The sequence below is a fragment of the Marmota flaviventris genome, chromosome 1 (genome assembly GCF_047511675.1).
Source record: "Marmota flaviventris isolate mMarFla1 chromosome 1, mMarFla1.hap1, whole genome shotgun sequence".
Lineage (NCBI taxonomy): Eukaryota > Metazoa > Chordata > Mammalia > Rodentia > Sciuridae > Marmota > Marmota flaviventris.
Genome location: NC_092498.1, coordinates 81,550,475 through 81,565,987, shown reverse-complemented (window position 1 = coordinate 81,565,987; position 15,513 = coordinate 81,550,475). Strand labels below are relative to the sequence as shown.

The window sequence follows — 15,513 nt, the reverse complement described above, 5'->3', positions numbered from 1 at the left end:
CAGCTCAGTCAGACTCAATGAGCTCCTGTATCCCATGGGACATTGCTGCCATCATCTCTTTTTAGGATTGGATGTGTCCTCCCTGCCGTGGAATCTGCAATTGCAGTTATTGTCGAAAGCGTGATGGCCGTTGTGCCACGGGGATCCTCATTCATCTGGCCAAGTTTTATGGTTATGATAATGTTAAGGAATATCTGGAGAGGTAAGTCTACTAGTTCAGAAATGGCGGTTGTGATCCTGGGGCCCAGCAATGCAGAACCTCTAGGCAAGGAGCTGTTGCCTGGCTGATTTATAGAAACCACCTTGAGTGCTGTCCAGCCTGCCTCTGTGTGGGAGAAGCTCAGGCTTATTATGTTTGCTTCCTTTGTTAGAATATTCAACTCTTCATCGCCTCGAGCCAGAATTTTCTCTTGTGAAAAATAGAAGGACAGGCTGAGAGGGAGCTGTAAGGACAGTAAGAGGCAGCCATAACCCTAGTGAGCACAGAGGTCAGGCAGGACCTGGGCAAAGGACACAGATTTGTTACCTGTAAATTGGAATATGGGAGTCACTGGGGGCGAACAGGACACACAGTTATTCTGGAAGTGGCAGGAGATTAGGGTTTATGCTCTATAGGGTTTTAAAAATCTCCCTAGAATGCTGCTTTCTGTTCACCTTTAACAGCTACTTATCATCTTTTTCTCAGCTTACAAAAGCAGCTGGTGGAAGACAATTGAGAGGAACCTGCGAAGTCAGCATGGGGTACCCCCAACAAGAAGTGCATACCATTTGTGCCTAAGATTTCTTACAGTTGTTTTTATACAAAATTTCTTATAGAGTTGATGAATACTATTTTTTTTTTAAATGTTTATATGCTTAAGATTTCTCAGGAACATAGCAGAGGAATCTATGTGTGTGTATATATATATATACACACACAAGCCCTGTGTGGTATCTGCTGATGATTCAAAAGCACAATTCAAATGGGGCAGAGTTAAAAATTTAGGTAAGTTACAGAAAAGACACATAGAAGCAGCCTTTAACTTCCTGGTCACTCTAGGCTATTTTTACAGGACTTGTTTTTCTTGTAGTTTGCCTTACCTTGAGTGACCATAGCTCAAACGGTAATAATTTATCCTCCTCTAGATTGCTGGAAATTTGTACTGAAGATTGTTCCCTAAAATTACAAAGTGCAATTAATCATGGAACGCGAGTGAACCTAGGGTTTTGTGGACTGTCAGGTTACAGACACTAGAGGTCTCACAGGGCCTGCTGCTTTTCAAAGAACTTAAGGGCTAATTTTTAAAAGATTTTCATGTTTAATAATAACTGAATCCCCCTTCCTTCAGCTGCACGTCTGTTTGATGGAACCTTGGTGAAAATGTGACAAACTGTTTTGTGCAAGTTGAGGAAGGGGGCTTCAGGAGGTACTGAGGAAAGCTAAAATCAGTGAACATAGAGACTGAACAGGTGTCTGTTATTTTTTGTACATTTGCTTCTTTTTTAAGGATAGTATTTTAAAAATGAATGCATGTGTAAGTTACTAAAAGTTACATAAGTTGGAATGCATTTTATGCCTTTCAGTAGAAAAAAAAGTATACATGCATAATAAGAACAGAGACAAAATGAAAAGTTCTCACTGTGTTCCAGCCAAGGAACGTTAAGTCCCAGTGCAAGGACCGTCTTACGCTTCTAGCAACAGAGCCACACCTGCCAACACCCATTTAGCCGTCTTCTCTTTGCTTTTTAATCTGAAAGTCCAGACGTAGGTGGGACCTCTGGTTTTGGTTTTGTACACAGGGCACGCGTAAGTGTGTTTGGTTTCTTGTCTGTCCACGGGTATGGCTTTGGCAAAGATGACAGGCATCATGGACTTCAACTCCTTGAGGCGAGCTTCAACAATGGTTCCTGACTGGGGGTCCCATCGGGCACCTGTGGCAAAAACACAACTGTTGCAACAGTATGGCATGTTGATAGTGATTGTTGGATGCAATAAATGTTCTGGTTTTGTCATGTTTCTGCTCATCAGTAACATCATAACCCAGCGGCTGAGATTTGAAACAGAAGTTAACTTAACCGGCATAGGTAATGGTTCCCAATAGCTGAACAATAAAATCATAATCAGTTTGTCCTCCCTTAAGAGTTACATCATCTTCCCAGCCTTTAAATATTTGAACTGTGGCATTTGCTTTAAAATGCAGAAGGAATACCTTGACAGGGACTAGATGTCCCACAAACACAGGGCCAAGTAAATCTGGAAAACCACATCCCAGTCCTCCTCAGAGGTACACAATGGCATCTTAAAGGTTGGGAGAAGTCTTGATAGTTTTGCCAACAACTTTAAGACAGTAGAAGATTTTGAATTGATTATACTCAAAGCAGAATAATGTAACTTCATTGTAGCTCTTGAGTATCCTGGGGGCATTAACACCCATGCCTCAATTTGGTTCACATTGGAGGACACGAGCTAAATGATAGCCACTTGTATGAAGTTAACTGAGTGGATCCTGAGACAATCCCCAACTTGAACCTGGAGAGTTTTCACTCACACTGGAGGTGCCTCACCTTCCATGAGGAGCCCGTGGAGGTATGCACCTTCCCTTGGGGGATGGCTGTAATCTTCCTTTGTTTTTTTGGTGACATCAACAGTCAAGCACATTCTGTCCAGTGGCCACTCATTTTTTCGAGCCATAGTCTGCATAATTGCTTTGGGAGGAGAGGGAACAGGAATTGATTAGGATAAAAGTGCGAATAGGTTCCCAGGAGCTACCAGTAAGCCAAGGCAGTCTTTAGCGCCACAGGGTGGTTTTTAGCTTCTGGGCATTTATTTGTACATGGCTGCCATAGAGCAGGGCCTGCCTGGCAAATGAAGGCATACAGGACAACCTATTTGTAAATCACATTTTATTGGAGCAGCCATTTGCTTCTGTAATGTCCGTCTATGGTTGCTTTTACAAACTAGGAGTGGAGAAGTTGTGACAGACCCATGGCCCTTGACTTGAGCTCACCGTACCCAGGGCCCCTTTATTTTCTTCCTAGTCACTCCTACTCCTTCTAATGGCAGCTGCTTGAAGATTAGCAAACAGGGAGGATGCATCATAGATCAAGCAAGGCAGGACTTCTGCTCTTACCAGTTAAGAAGGACTGAGGATTAAAGAAGCCAGAGAGCCACACGACGGCTGGAAGGGCTAGGTCTTGGGTCCACATGTCAAGCTCTCGGCAGCGCAGAAGAAAGTCATTAAACCTGGTTAGTGGAAGGTAAGAGAAAATAAACTTGCCTTTTAGTAAAACAGATGTCTTCCAGTAAGATTCTGGCAGGAAGGGTTGGGGAGGAGTGGTGGTGGTAAAGTACACCATTGAAAGCTAGTAAAATGCTTACCTGATGATTTTTGGGGTGTCTCTTTAAAGAACGAGGGTGTTTCCTATTGAGATTTTACACCTGCACCTCTTAGAGTTAATACCGCTAGAGGGGAATATGGAACATCCCTCTGTATTTATTAACGTACTTAGTCACCATATAGCACTAGGAGGATCTATCTATATAGGACATCCCACAAATGTTGGACTGATAAGTGCCAACATGAGGTACGGGACTCGGAACCCAGCAAAGAACACCTTGTCAGGGATGGAAGAAGGCTGCCGTGGTGGGTCTAAGACTGGAGTTGGCAGCAAAAAATAGAGGGAACAGTGTGTGACAGTATTCTTCCCACGTGATGATCACCTGAAAGGGGAAGGTAAAGGTTGCTACAGGGCAGGGGGACCTGCCAACTATGGCACATTTGAGAAAATTCTTGTCTGTATTGCATGTTCTCTCATCTAGTCCTCATAGTTACGCAAGTTAAGAAGTACCTAGCCATGAGGAAGCGGGCTCAAAGGGGCTAAAGAGACCTTGAGATGAGGTTTAAGGGCCGTTAAAAAGGGGTAAAGGGTGAAACACAGAGATGAGCCTCAACATAAAAGCCAGCAAAGTAGTTCTCCAGCATCATGAACACTGGGCTGGCATTGACATTTTCTAGGACCTTGTAAGGTTAAGAGTTGCACAGGAACTGGGTTGAGTGAGGAGTCACCCCCAGACCTCCATGGCAGGGACATCTATCTGCCTGAGGCATTTGGCTGATTCTAGGATGTGATGAGGAATTTACCTTCAAATGCGGGCAACACAAAGGAAGATTCTTGCTGAGAACATGGGCCTGTGCCTGGCCCCACATGAAAGTTTTTTCAAATAGCTGATTTAGGAAAAATGTACTTAAAGATAATACAGAGGAATAGCACTGGCTCTGTACAAAGACAACACAGAGGGACAGAGAACAAAAACCAGGGCAGAAGTTGTCAGTCACCTTAATGTGGAGAAACTGCAGCCAGTTTTCAACAAAACTAGAAAATGAAGTGACTGCTTATATAAATACGATTATGACTTGGAAGGGAGCAGACAAGGAAAAGTAATGAAATTGGATTGGATACAAGATAAAACTTAATGAAATTGAAACAAATATGAAAGGAAAAATTAGGGTTAGAGCAAAAATAACAGTAGAAACAAAGCCCTGTGTAATAGGGATTCTATAAAGTGAGTTTCCCAAATTGTAAATTTGAATCTTCAAAATCATGAACATACTTAGAAAATAGTAAGACAATTATTGAGTGACCTGTGAAGATTTAAAAAAAAAAAAAAAAAAAAAAAATCCCCTGGGAAGCCAGAGGAAAACATGAAGCCATTTATAAAAGGAAAAAACAATGCCGGCCTCAGACATCTCTACAGCTGGTACAACAGGGGTGCCTCCCAAGTCCTGAAAATGTGAAATTTATATAACCAGCCATAGTGTCATTCAGGTATGAAGACAGACAGTTATAAACAACCACAGTAAATGCAACATCAGGAAGGTTCCTAACAGGAAATAACAAAGATGAGTCTTCAAAAAATAATGGAATTTAAATAATTCAGTCAAGGGAAGAAAACAGTGTGGAGATGGTTAAAGAGATAATGAGGATCACCTGGAAACAATTAAATCCACCAAAACAGCAGACACAGACTGGGAGTTTGGATGAATATAGATAACAAGAGGAGAGCAAAAGGCAACAGGGAAATAGGCATGGAGAAATTTTCACAATGGAAGCTATAAATGGACTCTCATATTTGTAAGCACACAGCAGCAAGTTGGATTCAGATTTAAAAGCATCCCAAATACAACAGTACACTTGAAGAACACCAAGGGTAATGAGAAACTTGTGAATGACAAGAATATATAGGAACAGGCTGATCACCTCCAGTCTATACTAGGAAACAGAAAATTGAAGTTCTGGAGGGAAAAATAGTCATTGTGCCTTAGAATTCCAATCAAGTCGCCGAAGCTGGTTCAGACGCACAAAGAATGTGACACTCAAACCTCCACATGGTTTATGCCATGGTAAAAGAAAAGGGAGCCCTGACAAGATGAGAAAAGCATTGCTGAGCAAAAAGCTGATCTACTGTTAAAAAAAATTATTGACTATAAACAAAATGAAAATACTATTGTCTAAAATAAGACCAGAAGGAGCCTGATGTTAGGAGGAAAGTTAACAGGTCTAAGGGAAAAATGCTGACTTGGAAGAATCAAGTGTATGTTTCAATGTCTCTACTGAAATAAGGGCTGGTACGTGATTAAACTGTTAAACCAACAAGTCAGAAAAGGCTAGGGGGGAAAGCTGTGAAAAATATAAAAATTTTCACAAAAGAACGGTGGGGAAAAGTCCACAGTTGTTAATCACAAGATGTAACCATATAAATCCTTATTTCTGGGTATATAAAACCTAAGTTTGGGTGTTTCGCAGAGTTAAAAATCCACTGAGAGGTTCTGCTCACTTCTCTGCTCTGGTAGAGTTGTCCCACTGAGGGACCAAGTTCAGTCACAAAGCAGAGTCTTCTGGGTTCTTACACTGTCAACAGAACACCAGCTGGGCACCATGGATGCAGATAATGGCCAGTGGCAGGGGGGATGGGTAGCTTACCACTGCGCTAGGCCGTAAGTAGATGGGTAAGCCAGTTTGCTCCAAGTGTCTGGGACTATATCATAACTCAATGCAAGCTGCTGGGCTTCCACATCAGGAGACAATGTCAGCTCCCCCTGGTATGGAGAAAAAAAGACCACATAGTAAATAGTTTCCATGTGGGGAAGGCTGCTTAGCCTCACTTTCAACTTACCTTCAAACCAAGGTCTAATTGTTGAAGTGACGCTCGGATTTCTCGAATGAGAATATTCATCCTCTCACATTCTTGGAAGCAAACAAGAACGTAGGGACTTCTATTTGAGTTTTTCTGCATTATCTCTGCCATGTTGAACTCTTCTGGAAGTTTCTCCAAAATGTCGTCCAAGACATTCTTAACCTTAAATCATTAACATACACAAAAGATTTATCTCCTATTTCATCTTTGTTTATGGTGATCACCTATACCATACATTTTTTTATTTTTGTTCTAATTAGTTATTCATGATAGCAGAATGCATTTTGATTTGTTGTACACAAATGGAGCACAACTTTTCATTTCTCTGTACACGATGTAGAGTCACACCACAGGTGCAGTCATAGATGTACCCAGGGTAATGATCTCCATCTCATTCCACCATCTTTCCTGCCCTCATGCCCCCTCACCCTTCCTTCCTCCCTCCCCTTTGCCTAAAGTTCCTCCATTCTCCCCCTGCCTCCCCCATTATGGATCAGCTTCCACTTATCGGAGAGGACATTTGGTCTTTGTATACCATACATTTTGAAGTTCCAGAATATATCCTGTAATTCCCAAAGATGCCTGCAAAGGCATTTTAGAGATGCCTCCTACTTCTGGGAGGTGGGCAGAGAGGCACTGCCCACTACCTCATTGCAGACCATCATTGCTAGCCATCTCTTCTCCATTAGATTCTAAATGTAGTTCCAGAGGAGACTGATGTTTATATGCAGTTTATTTTTTGTTAGCAGTTAGGGGTTTAAGACTCATCATTAACTACATGCCCTTTGTATATAAAGATATGATAAGACAAAGTTGCCTTGAAGAAATGGAAGATTTATACATTCCAGATGTATAAAGTCTATAGTACCCTACCCATATGTATATTCTATCTATGCAGCTTCATTGACCTGGAGAAACCAGTAAATACCCCAAAAGGCAAATGATTAGCCTCAGGCAGCTTTTCCCTCTTTCCTTGATTTCTCAGGCTACTGCTGGTGGTTCTGACATCATACTTGGAAGTTGCTGGAGCATTCTGTCAGGGAAAATGCCAGGGCCTGAAATCTTGAACTCATTTTTGCAGCAGTTGACAATATGAACCACAGTACAGAGGTTAGAGTGACTTCTGGAAACAATTCTGTTTTCCTTCATTGGTCCTTTCCAGCTGCCATGGCTTATCTCTGAAACAATGCCCAGAGCTGTTGCCACTTAGCATACCTAAAGTACCTACAGTAAGCACCTAACACAGCCTTTGTCAGGATACACTTGCCTTTCTGGGTGCTGAAGCGAATGCTCTGCATCCTGGTGTTGTAATGACAGCATCCTTGTGGGAAAGATGGAAGCAGAAAAACCAGACATGGATGTCCATCATCCACCTCTGCTTTCACTAAGACATAGCTATTTCCCAAATGGATGAGTTTTTCCTTGTTCATCATTTTTTCTAAAGTAACATTCTTATAGAAAAGATGCTAGTACATAGGATAAAACATACTACAATAAATTCTAAAGTTTCCAAATTACAAGTGTTTCAGCGAACAACCTTGTTTCAAAAAATAACTGAAAAAGTTCAAGAAATAAACAGTTTGTGGGATCATACTACAGTTATATCTGATGTTTAGTGAGTATCATTTGAACAACCTGAATTCTGGTCAATTAAATCCTGATTAATAATTTTGAAAAAAAAAAGAGCTAATTTGTTTTGGGGAAAAATCAGCTATTCAGGTTTTAAATTAATGAGAAACTAGATTTTAATGTGAAAGTTTAAAAAACTAGGCACAGTGATGCAAGTGTGTAATTCCAGTGACTCAAGAGGCTAAGGCAGGAGGATTGTAAGTTTGAGGCTAGCCTCAGCAACTTGAGACTATCTCAAAAGAGGGGAGTTAGGGCTGGAGTTGTAGCTGTGGTAGAGCACTTGCCTCGCAAGTGTGAGGCACTGGGTTTCATCCTAGCACCACGTAAAAACAAATAAAGGCATTGAGTCCATATACAGCTAAAAAAGGCTGGGGGTGTAGCTCAGTGGTAGACTGTTCTTGGGTTCAATCGCCAATACTACAATGATAATAAAGATTAAAAAGTCATTTTTCATCCCTATCATTCTTCAATAATAAAAATCTTCAAAAAAAAGTCTCCCAAGACTATGTGAAAAAGATTATGACAGAGTCAAAAACACATGAAAATGAGTGAAAGGCAAACCACAGATTTGGAGGAGTTACCTGTAATTCACATACCTGATCAAGAATACACATCCACAATAAAGAGTTCTCGCAAGTTCATGAGAAAAAAAACTGACAACTCAAATAATAGGGAAGTCATAAGTACTTTGCATGAGAAGATGCTCAATAGTATTCCACATATGAGGAACACAAGGAAAACCAACACGAGATTGTTATCCCCTACAAAGTCTCAAGGTAGAGCAACTGGAAACCACATGCCCTCGCTGCTGGTGGGAGTGTAACTGGTAGACCAAGTGAGAGAACTGGAAGTACTATTAAAAGCTAGCTTTAACACTGCCCTGTGATCTTGCAGTCCCACTTCTGGGTATAGAAAAATGGGTATTAGGAACAGATACCTTTAGAAGTTAATTTCTTGGCAAGAGACTGTACGAAGAGGCTCATGGCTGTGGTATTCATAAAAGTGGATAACTGGTCACATCATAGAATACTAAGCACATGAACAACAGACGTATCTCACGGGCATAGCGCAGCGGCGGAGGAGCTTGACAAGTGAATATGTACTGTACTATCCCATGCACTTGAAATTCAGAAACAAGCAAACCCTTTGGGGCCTGGGGAGTTGCATTGGCTGGTAAGGGCACAAGTGTCTTTCTGGACTGTTGAAAATGTTCTGTATTTTGATCTACCTGCGGATAACATGAATGTGTACACGTGGAGGCAAAAAATTCACTGAGTTGTACATTTAAGATTATCTTTGGTGTATGTAAGATATAACTCAATTTTTAGAAAAGGCCCAGTACCTTTTCTTCCATGGATTGGCCGAGTTCCTCACTGCTGATCAAGTTCCTGGGCTGCATCTCCAGCAGAGTTCGGAAGAGAGCGCTGGATGTCACTGTCAGGAATTCTATTTCAGCATTTGGGTGGAGGCCGTATAGGGTCGGGCTTTCTGGAGGCAGTGCCTCCTCTATGTACTGGTGGTACCCCGAATAATCTAGGTAGGGTGGGGCAGCAAATCCTGGTGCCAGCATAAGTTCATCTTCAATCTTTAATCATAAAGGAAAAGTTGGTTACTTCAAAGCTACATAGGCATAAGTCTTCACTTCCTAAATGACTGGAATTCTGTCCAGAAGGTCCCAGGATAATGCTTGATGAGTAGCAGGCTCTAAAATGTTTCAAAACCAACCATTCTGTTCTATTTATGGCACCAGGGGAAGATTCCGAAGTGCACACAGGAATCCTGTTCTCGGGGGAGAATCAGTTTGCAGTGTGCTTGGGGCCGCGTGGTATACGCACAGAAGGAATGAGCAAGTGCTGTGCCATCCCTGTGTCCTGGCCACTCGGTTACATGCTACTTGATCTCCCTGACATTCCCAGTACCTAGAGGGTATATACTAAGTCAAATTCACGTCACCTCTCTTGGATCTTGGGCTACTCAGAGCAAAGTCTGTATTTGTCTCAAGCCCCTGAGGCTCTGGGTCAGTGGCCAGCACTTGCTGGTGCTCAGTGCATGGTTGCCTAGTGAATGAAAACCATAAAGGTGCCCATCGATTTCATTAAGGCTGGATGAGGGGGTAGACTCCACAGACGGGGACATTTTGAATAAAGGCAATATGAATGGTAGCAATACCAGATCCTCTAAACATGGAGAATACAGATCTCCAAAATGTAACCAAACACTTTATGGGCCCAAGTTGTGTCCAGCCACAAATATAATCAAGTGTTTATAATCTCAGATATCCCAACTCCGTATCTCAGTTCTCATCTACTATAGCTTTGCCTAGATTTTCTAAGTTATTTTCTAAAAGTGAGATTTCTCTATTGTGCATATTGTACCATGTCTCCTTGTCACCTGGAGACAGTGCTCAGTAATTACTAATTTATTCAATAATATGATCACCCAGTATACTACAGTAAACCTTGAAAGTGTAAAATGTCATGTGACCTTGTTCTTGAGGAACTGAGTCTCATGGGGGCAAGGGAAGCGTGATTTCTCACAGACATGTTGGTGACTAATGGTGGCTTGTTCCTTGCCTGCAATCTTGGATTGCCTAGAGCAGCTGTGACCTTAGCAAAATACTCACATGTTCCATAAATTTCAAGGGCATTTTAAATATCTGAGTCAGTTTTTTTGTATGTGTATGTGCTAGAAGGATTTTTAAGTTATCATATCCTTTATATTATACAGAAATACAGGAAGGAACCAGTGAGACTCTCCCACCACCAGTATCCTTGGACTTGGCTATATTCAATTGCTCACATTTTTATCATTTCATATTTATGTACAAAAAGTTTAGATGTCATTTGATGCAATGATAAAAAAATGATATAGGAAAGTTGAACTCACCATTATTAGCATATGATAAAATTACCCCAAATAAAAACATGAACAAAAATATTAACAAAATCCCAAATTAGGATAAATACATCCAAATTGAACTTTATTCTCTACAAAGACTTGGTCTTCTCTGTTAGTGCTTACCAGGTAGCTGGAAGAAATTTTTAAAAGCTGAAGTTAATCTGTCCTTCAAAACAATTTCAAGCCATAAATTTAACTAAAACCTGAACCACCTGGCGATGTTAAGATGCTGTGGGGGCTGAATATTTAAGTGCACACTCTGTAATGCTGGTGGGAAGCAAACAGCCCGTGCTTTCTGGAAACGCCAGACAGTCTACAGACGGGAAAGGGGTCTTCTGTATGTGTAAGTGTGTAAGTGAAGCAAAGGAAACACCAAGCCCAAGGGAAAGGACTCAGGGCTCACAGCCAGGCATATCGGGTTCAATTCCCATCCTTGATGGCTGGGTGGCTTTAAGAAATGAGTCTCTTTATTTCAGATATTTTTACCAGTAAAATGGGGCTCATAATAGCAACTTAATAGTTGTGGCTGTGAACATTTAATAAGGTATGCAAACATCTAGGCCTAGAGCAGTCTTGTACAAATGTTTGTTTTGGTCTTCCCTGTGCCCTAGGGGCAGATGGTTATTTTATGGACATCTTTACGGTTATTTTAAGTACATCTTGCTTTTCTGGGACGAAAAACAAAATCTAAAATGCCCTGTAAATTCCTACTTTGGTGCCCAACAAGTAAAGTTTGAAAAGCAAGGTTTGGTTCATAAACTTGCATCCCCTTTTATTGTGAGAGAACTAAAGAGATCAAACTAAAGATATATACTCCTGGAGCTCTGTGAATTCTGATTCTGACTCCAGGCCTTCTTTCCTCTCAGGCTTTTATGATAACCTGCTGCTTGCTGATAGGGCCCTAACTGCAGAGTTCTCTCTACAGTGGCCACCTTTGGACCAAGGTTGTTCGGAGAAATGTCTCTTTAGAATGGGTAATTCTTTAAGGCATTAAAACACTTTCTCAAATAACCTCCCTCCATGCAGAGCAAAACTATGACAATGACACCACTTCACCGCCATCAGGATGGTAGAATAAAAAATGGGGACATTAATAGTGTTGGTGAGGGTGGCGAGGAAACAGAACTTTTAATTTGCTGATGGGAATATAAAGGGGTGCAATAACTTTGGAAAACAATTTGGTGGTTCCTCCAAATGTTAAACAGTTACCACTGGACCCAGCAATTCCACTCCTAGTACACTCCCAAAAGAATTAAAAAAATAAATCTGCACAAAATTTATACCTGCAGTTGCACTGCAACATTGTTCATAATAGCCTCAAGCCTGAGGCAGCCCAGTGTCCACTGGTGGGCAGACACATGTGATGTACCTATACAATGGAGGACTATTGGGCCATAAAAAAGAGTGAAGTTCTGATGCATGCTACCATGTGCATGATCCAAACACAAAAGGCCACATATTGAAAGACTGCATTTAAATAAAATCCCCGGAACAGGTAAGCATAATAAGTAGATTGTGGTTGCCAGGGTCTGGGAAGTAGCCAGACCTACATACACACCAGTGATGCCCCTCGGCCAGTATGGGGGGAGCACTGGGGCAAATGAGGACCATTAATGGGTGCAGGGGTTTTCTGGTGTATGATGAAGATTGTAATAATGGTTGTACAGCCATGAACATACTGAAAAGGACACGTGGCTCAGTGTTTTGTGGCCTATGCTGCAACCACCTCAAACTGGGCAGCACTCCAGCCAGTGCAGGGTGGTGTAGAGATACTGGCCTTTCCCACAGCACATTCACATCCTGGTTCTGCTGCTTATGAGCTGTTAAATCTCCCTGAGCCCGAGTTCCTTTTTGGTTAAATGAAATGATCAAGTAGTGAGAAATGTGTGATACCCCTGGCCCAGCAAGTGTGTTTAATAAATAACTTCCATTGTTACCACAGATAAAGTAGTATACAGTGAAATATAAAATTTGTGTTACAAACATTTACACTTAATAAAAATATTTCCCACACATTAAGAATATTGTTCTAACACTGTGAATGTTTACACTGGACAACAACTGTATGAGTTGGTCATTCTTGTTTTATAGATGATAAAGTTCAGTAATTTGTCTAAGATCACACAGCCAATACAAGATTTTACATGAAACCCAAGCTCTTAATCCTTAGTATATATCATCAAAATAATTTGCAGAACATAACTTCCAGGAGACCAAAGACATTATTTTCCCAAAATAATTTACTGCATTACTTAACGTACTTCTGCCAAGTATATGTGTTATATGAGAATGTGTTTTTGTCCTTAAGTTTGAGCAAAGATTCAGTCAGTGGGATACTCTCTCTGAAGGCAAAATTCCTTTATCTGCCCAGAAACTTGTAATTCCTCCAAACAGTAAAATATCACTCATAAAAGAACTTTAAACCCAACCCATTAATCGGTTGCTTTCTGATCATGTTCCAATATAACCAATGATACTATATTGCAAATACATCAACCAATGTGAAAAGTGGCAAAAAGACATCCTGAGGATGCAAAGCATTAGATCATATTGCTAATCATATAAACAGCATGAGCAGGAAACATTTGCATGAGAACAAAATAATAGATCTGCAGCCTCTGACATGGAGTCAGTAAGTGCGTTCATTTCCCTGGGTGAATGAGAAGGTAGCGCTGTCCAGTGGGGACACAAGCTTGCAAATGAAGCACTTGGATCTTGAACATCTCACCAGATCTGTGTGGCAGGTCAGGTACCTACATCTCTAAAGGGCTTACATACACACCAGTGATGCCCCTCAGGTTGCAGCACCTATATTTATTTTACAATTATTTGAATGGGAGTTCAGACTTGTGAAGGTTAATGGACTGTCTCATTTGGCAACAGTAATTCCCGCAGCCACAGGCCAGAGCCAGGGGAAGGAATGTCTCCATGAGCCTCCCGCTCTGCATCATTTGGAGAAATCAGCCTCTGTAAAGGTTGCTCTCAGGCACTGTTTAGCTTTCCCGTCTCCATGGTAACGTGCTTCTTGACCTCTCCAGAGGAGCAACTTCAGCAGTGGTAAGTTGGAAATATATTGGACACGTGAAATCCTGATCATTAAAAGCCAGGAAGAGCAGACTGGCAATGAACAGAAACACGTAAAGGATGGTCACGTAGCAGGGAATTCTTTCTTCTGCCTTGTCCCTAAATTGTTTGACATTCAAAGTAGTGAAAAATAATGTGCCAGTTTTACAGGTAGACGAGAGTACACCAGGTTCTCAAGTATACGGTCGTAGTACTTCTCAAAATGAGCTGGAGGAGGGTGATCGGCTCTGTACAGCACTTCTCTGAGAGGGAGGTTTCCAAGAAATTTAGAGTTTGCTCGGGCTACTTCAAAACAAGCAAACAACAAATACTCTGGCTCTAACTAGTAAGTGTCTTGCCCAACTGGGAAGAGAAATGAGATGTGGTAGGGTGCTGTTGTAGTTGGGAAGTGGCCTCCAACGGCCACATGTTGATTGTTTGGTCACCAGCCTGTGGTGCCACTGGGAGGTGGTGGGACCTTTAAGAGGTGGGGCCTAATTGGAGTTCTTGACATAGCTGTGGGCCTACCCTCAAAGGGAGTATCAGGCCTGACTCCTTCCTCTGCTTCTTCCCTGTGGTGAGGTGAACAAGCCCCCACCATGTATGTGCTCCCACCATGATAGACTGTGCTGCCCCAGGCCAAGCAACCATGGACTAAAACCTCTGAAGCCATAAGCCAAAATGAACCTTTTCTCCTTTTAAGTTGACTAACTTATGTTTTTTTTTTTTTTTGTCATAGTAATGGAAAGCTGATAAACGGCTTTGGCTTTCAGGAAAATAACCAGGAACCTGAACATGAGAGACGAACATGAGGAAAGCAGGGCTACCCACTGTTAGCTTCCTTTGTGAGTAACAAGAACCTATTATTTTTATAAAAAACACAGCCCTGTCCACAGACACAGGGTTAACATGAGAAAAGAGGCCTGGTCTTCCAGCACGGTGATAATCTACCCCTTCCTCACAGAATAAGAAAACCAGGTTCTCAAATCAACACATTGTTCTTTTTAAATATAACTAGATTACTTTCTTATATAACATGTTAATAGGAATTCTGAATTTCCATTATATATTAATTTCTCATTGTGTCATATATTTTTTTTTGTTATTGTTTGAAACAAGATCCAAATAAGATTCTCGGATCATACAAGTTTGATACTATATGTCTTTGTTTTATAGCCTGGCTAGGTTTTATTTTTAATTGACAGTAACTGTGAATAATAATGTGATGTTTTGAAACAGGTTTACATTGTGGAATATTAAATCAAGCTAACAAACCCATCACCTCACAGGCTTATCCACCACATTTTTCTTGAGCATCTATTTTGTAAGTGTTACTGATCAAAATTTAGATTGGTCCATGATATTGTGACAAGCAAAAAAAATATCCAAACAAAACAAAACAAAACAATAAAACTAGTGAAATGAGCTCTGCAATTGAAGTTAAAAGACTAATATTCTGGCCAAAGCTTTTGTCTACACATAGTGGCTTGGGGCCAGTCACATGCCTCCGTGTTTAGGTCTGAGGAGGAGCAGTACTGTTGGATTTGCACAGCTCACAGGGTTGAGAGAGATCACCAAGTTGGTGTGTGAGAGCGCTTTACCTTGACACATTGCACAAGCACAGAAATGACCTGGTGGAGTCTTCTAGAAATGTGGATTCTAATTTTATCTATCCTGGAAGGGGCCTGAGATTCTACATTCCTAACAAATTATCAGACCCCACTGGAAGTAGACCAAAACACACTCAC

General features: G+C 41.2%; 2 protein-coding genes across 3 annotated transcripts in view; one reads left to right on the top strand and one right to left on the bottom strand.

Annotated features, from left to right (window-relative positions):
• The window catches only part of Cdca7l (cell division cycle associated 7 like), a 55,664-nt gene extending 53,672 nt beyond the window's left edge, over nt 1-1,992 (top strand). For both annotated transcript variants that reach the window (XM_027932707.3, XM_027932706.3), the window contains exons 9-10: nt 66-202; nt 686-1,992. In XM_027932707.3, the coding sequence (XP_027788508.2) occupies nt 66-202; nt 686-716 (168 nt within the window). In that variant the 3' untranslated portion in view covers nt 717-1,992. The remainder of the gene's footprint in view (nt 1-65; nt 203-685) is intronic.
• The window catches only part of Dnah11 (dynein axonemal heavy chain 11), a 318,014-nt gene continuing 304,164 nt past the window's right edge, over nt 1,664-15,513 (bottom strand). Inside the window, exons 77-82 of the mRNA XM_027932705.3 lie at nt 9,147-9,389; nt 6,155-6,337; nt 5,962-6,077; nt 3,111-3,223; nt 2,545-2,685; nt 1,664-1,911 (exon numbers count right to left, since the gene is read on the bottom strand). Coding sequence (XP_027788506.2) covers nt 1,664-1,911; nt 2,545-2,685; nt 3,111-3,223; nt 5,962-6,077; nt 6,155-6,337; nt 9,147-9,389 — 1,044 coding nt within the window. The remainder of the gene's footprint in view (nt 1,912-2,544; nt 2,686-3,110; nt 3,224-5,961; nt 6,078-6,154; nt 6,338-9,146; nt 9,390-15,513) is intronic.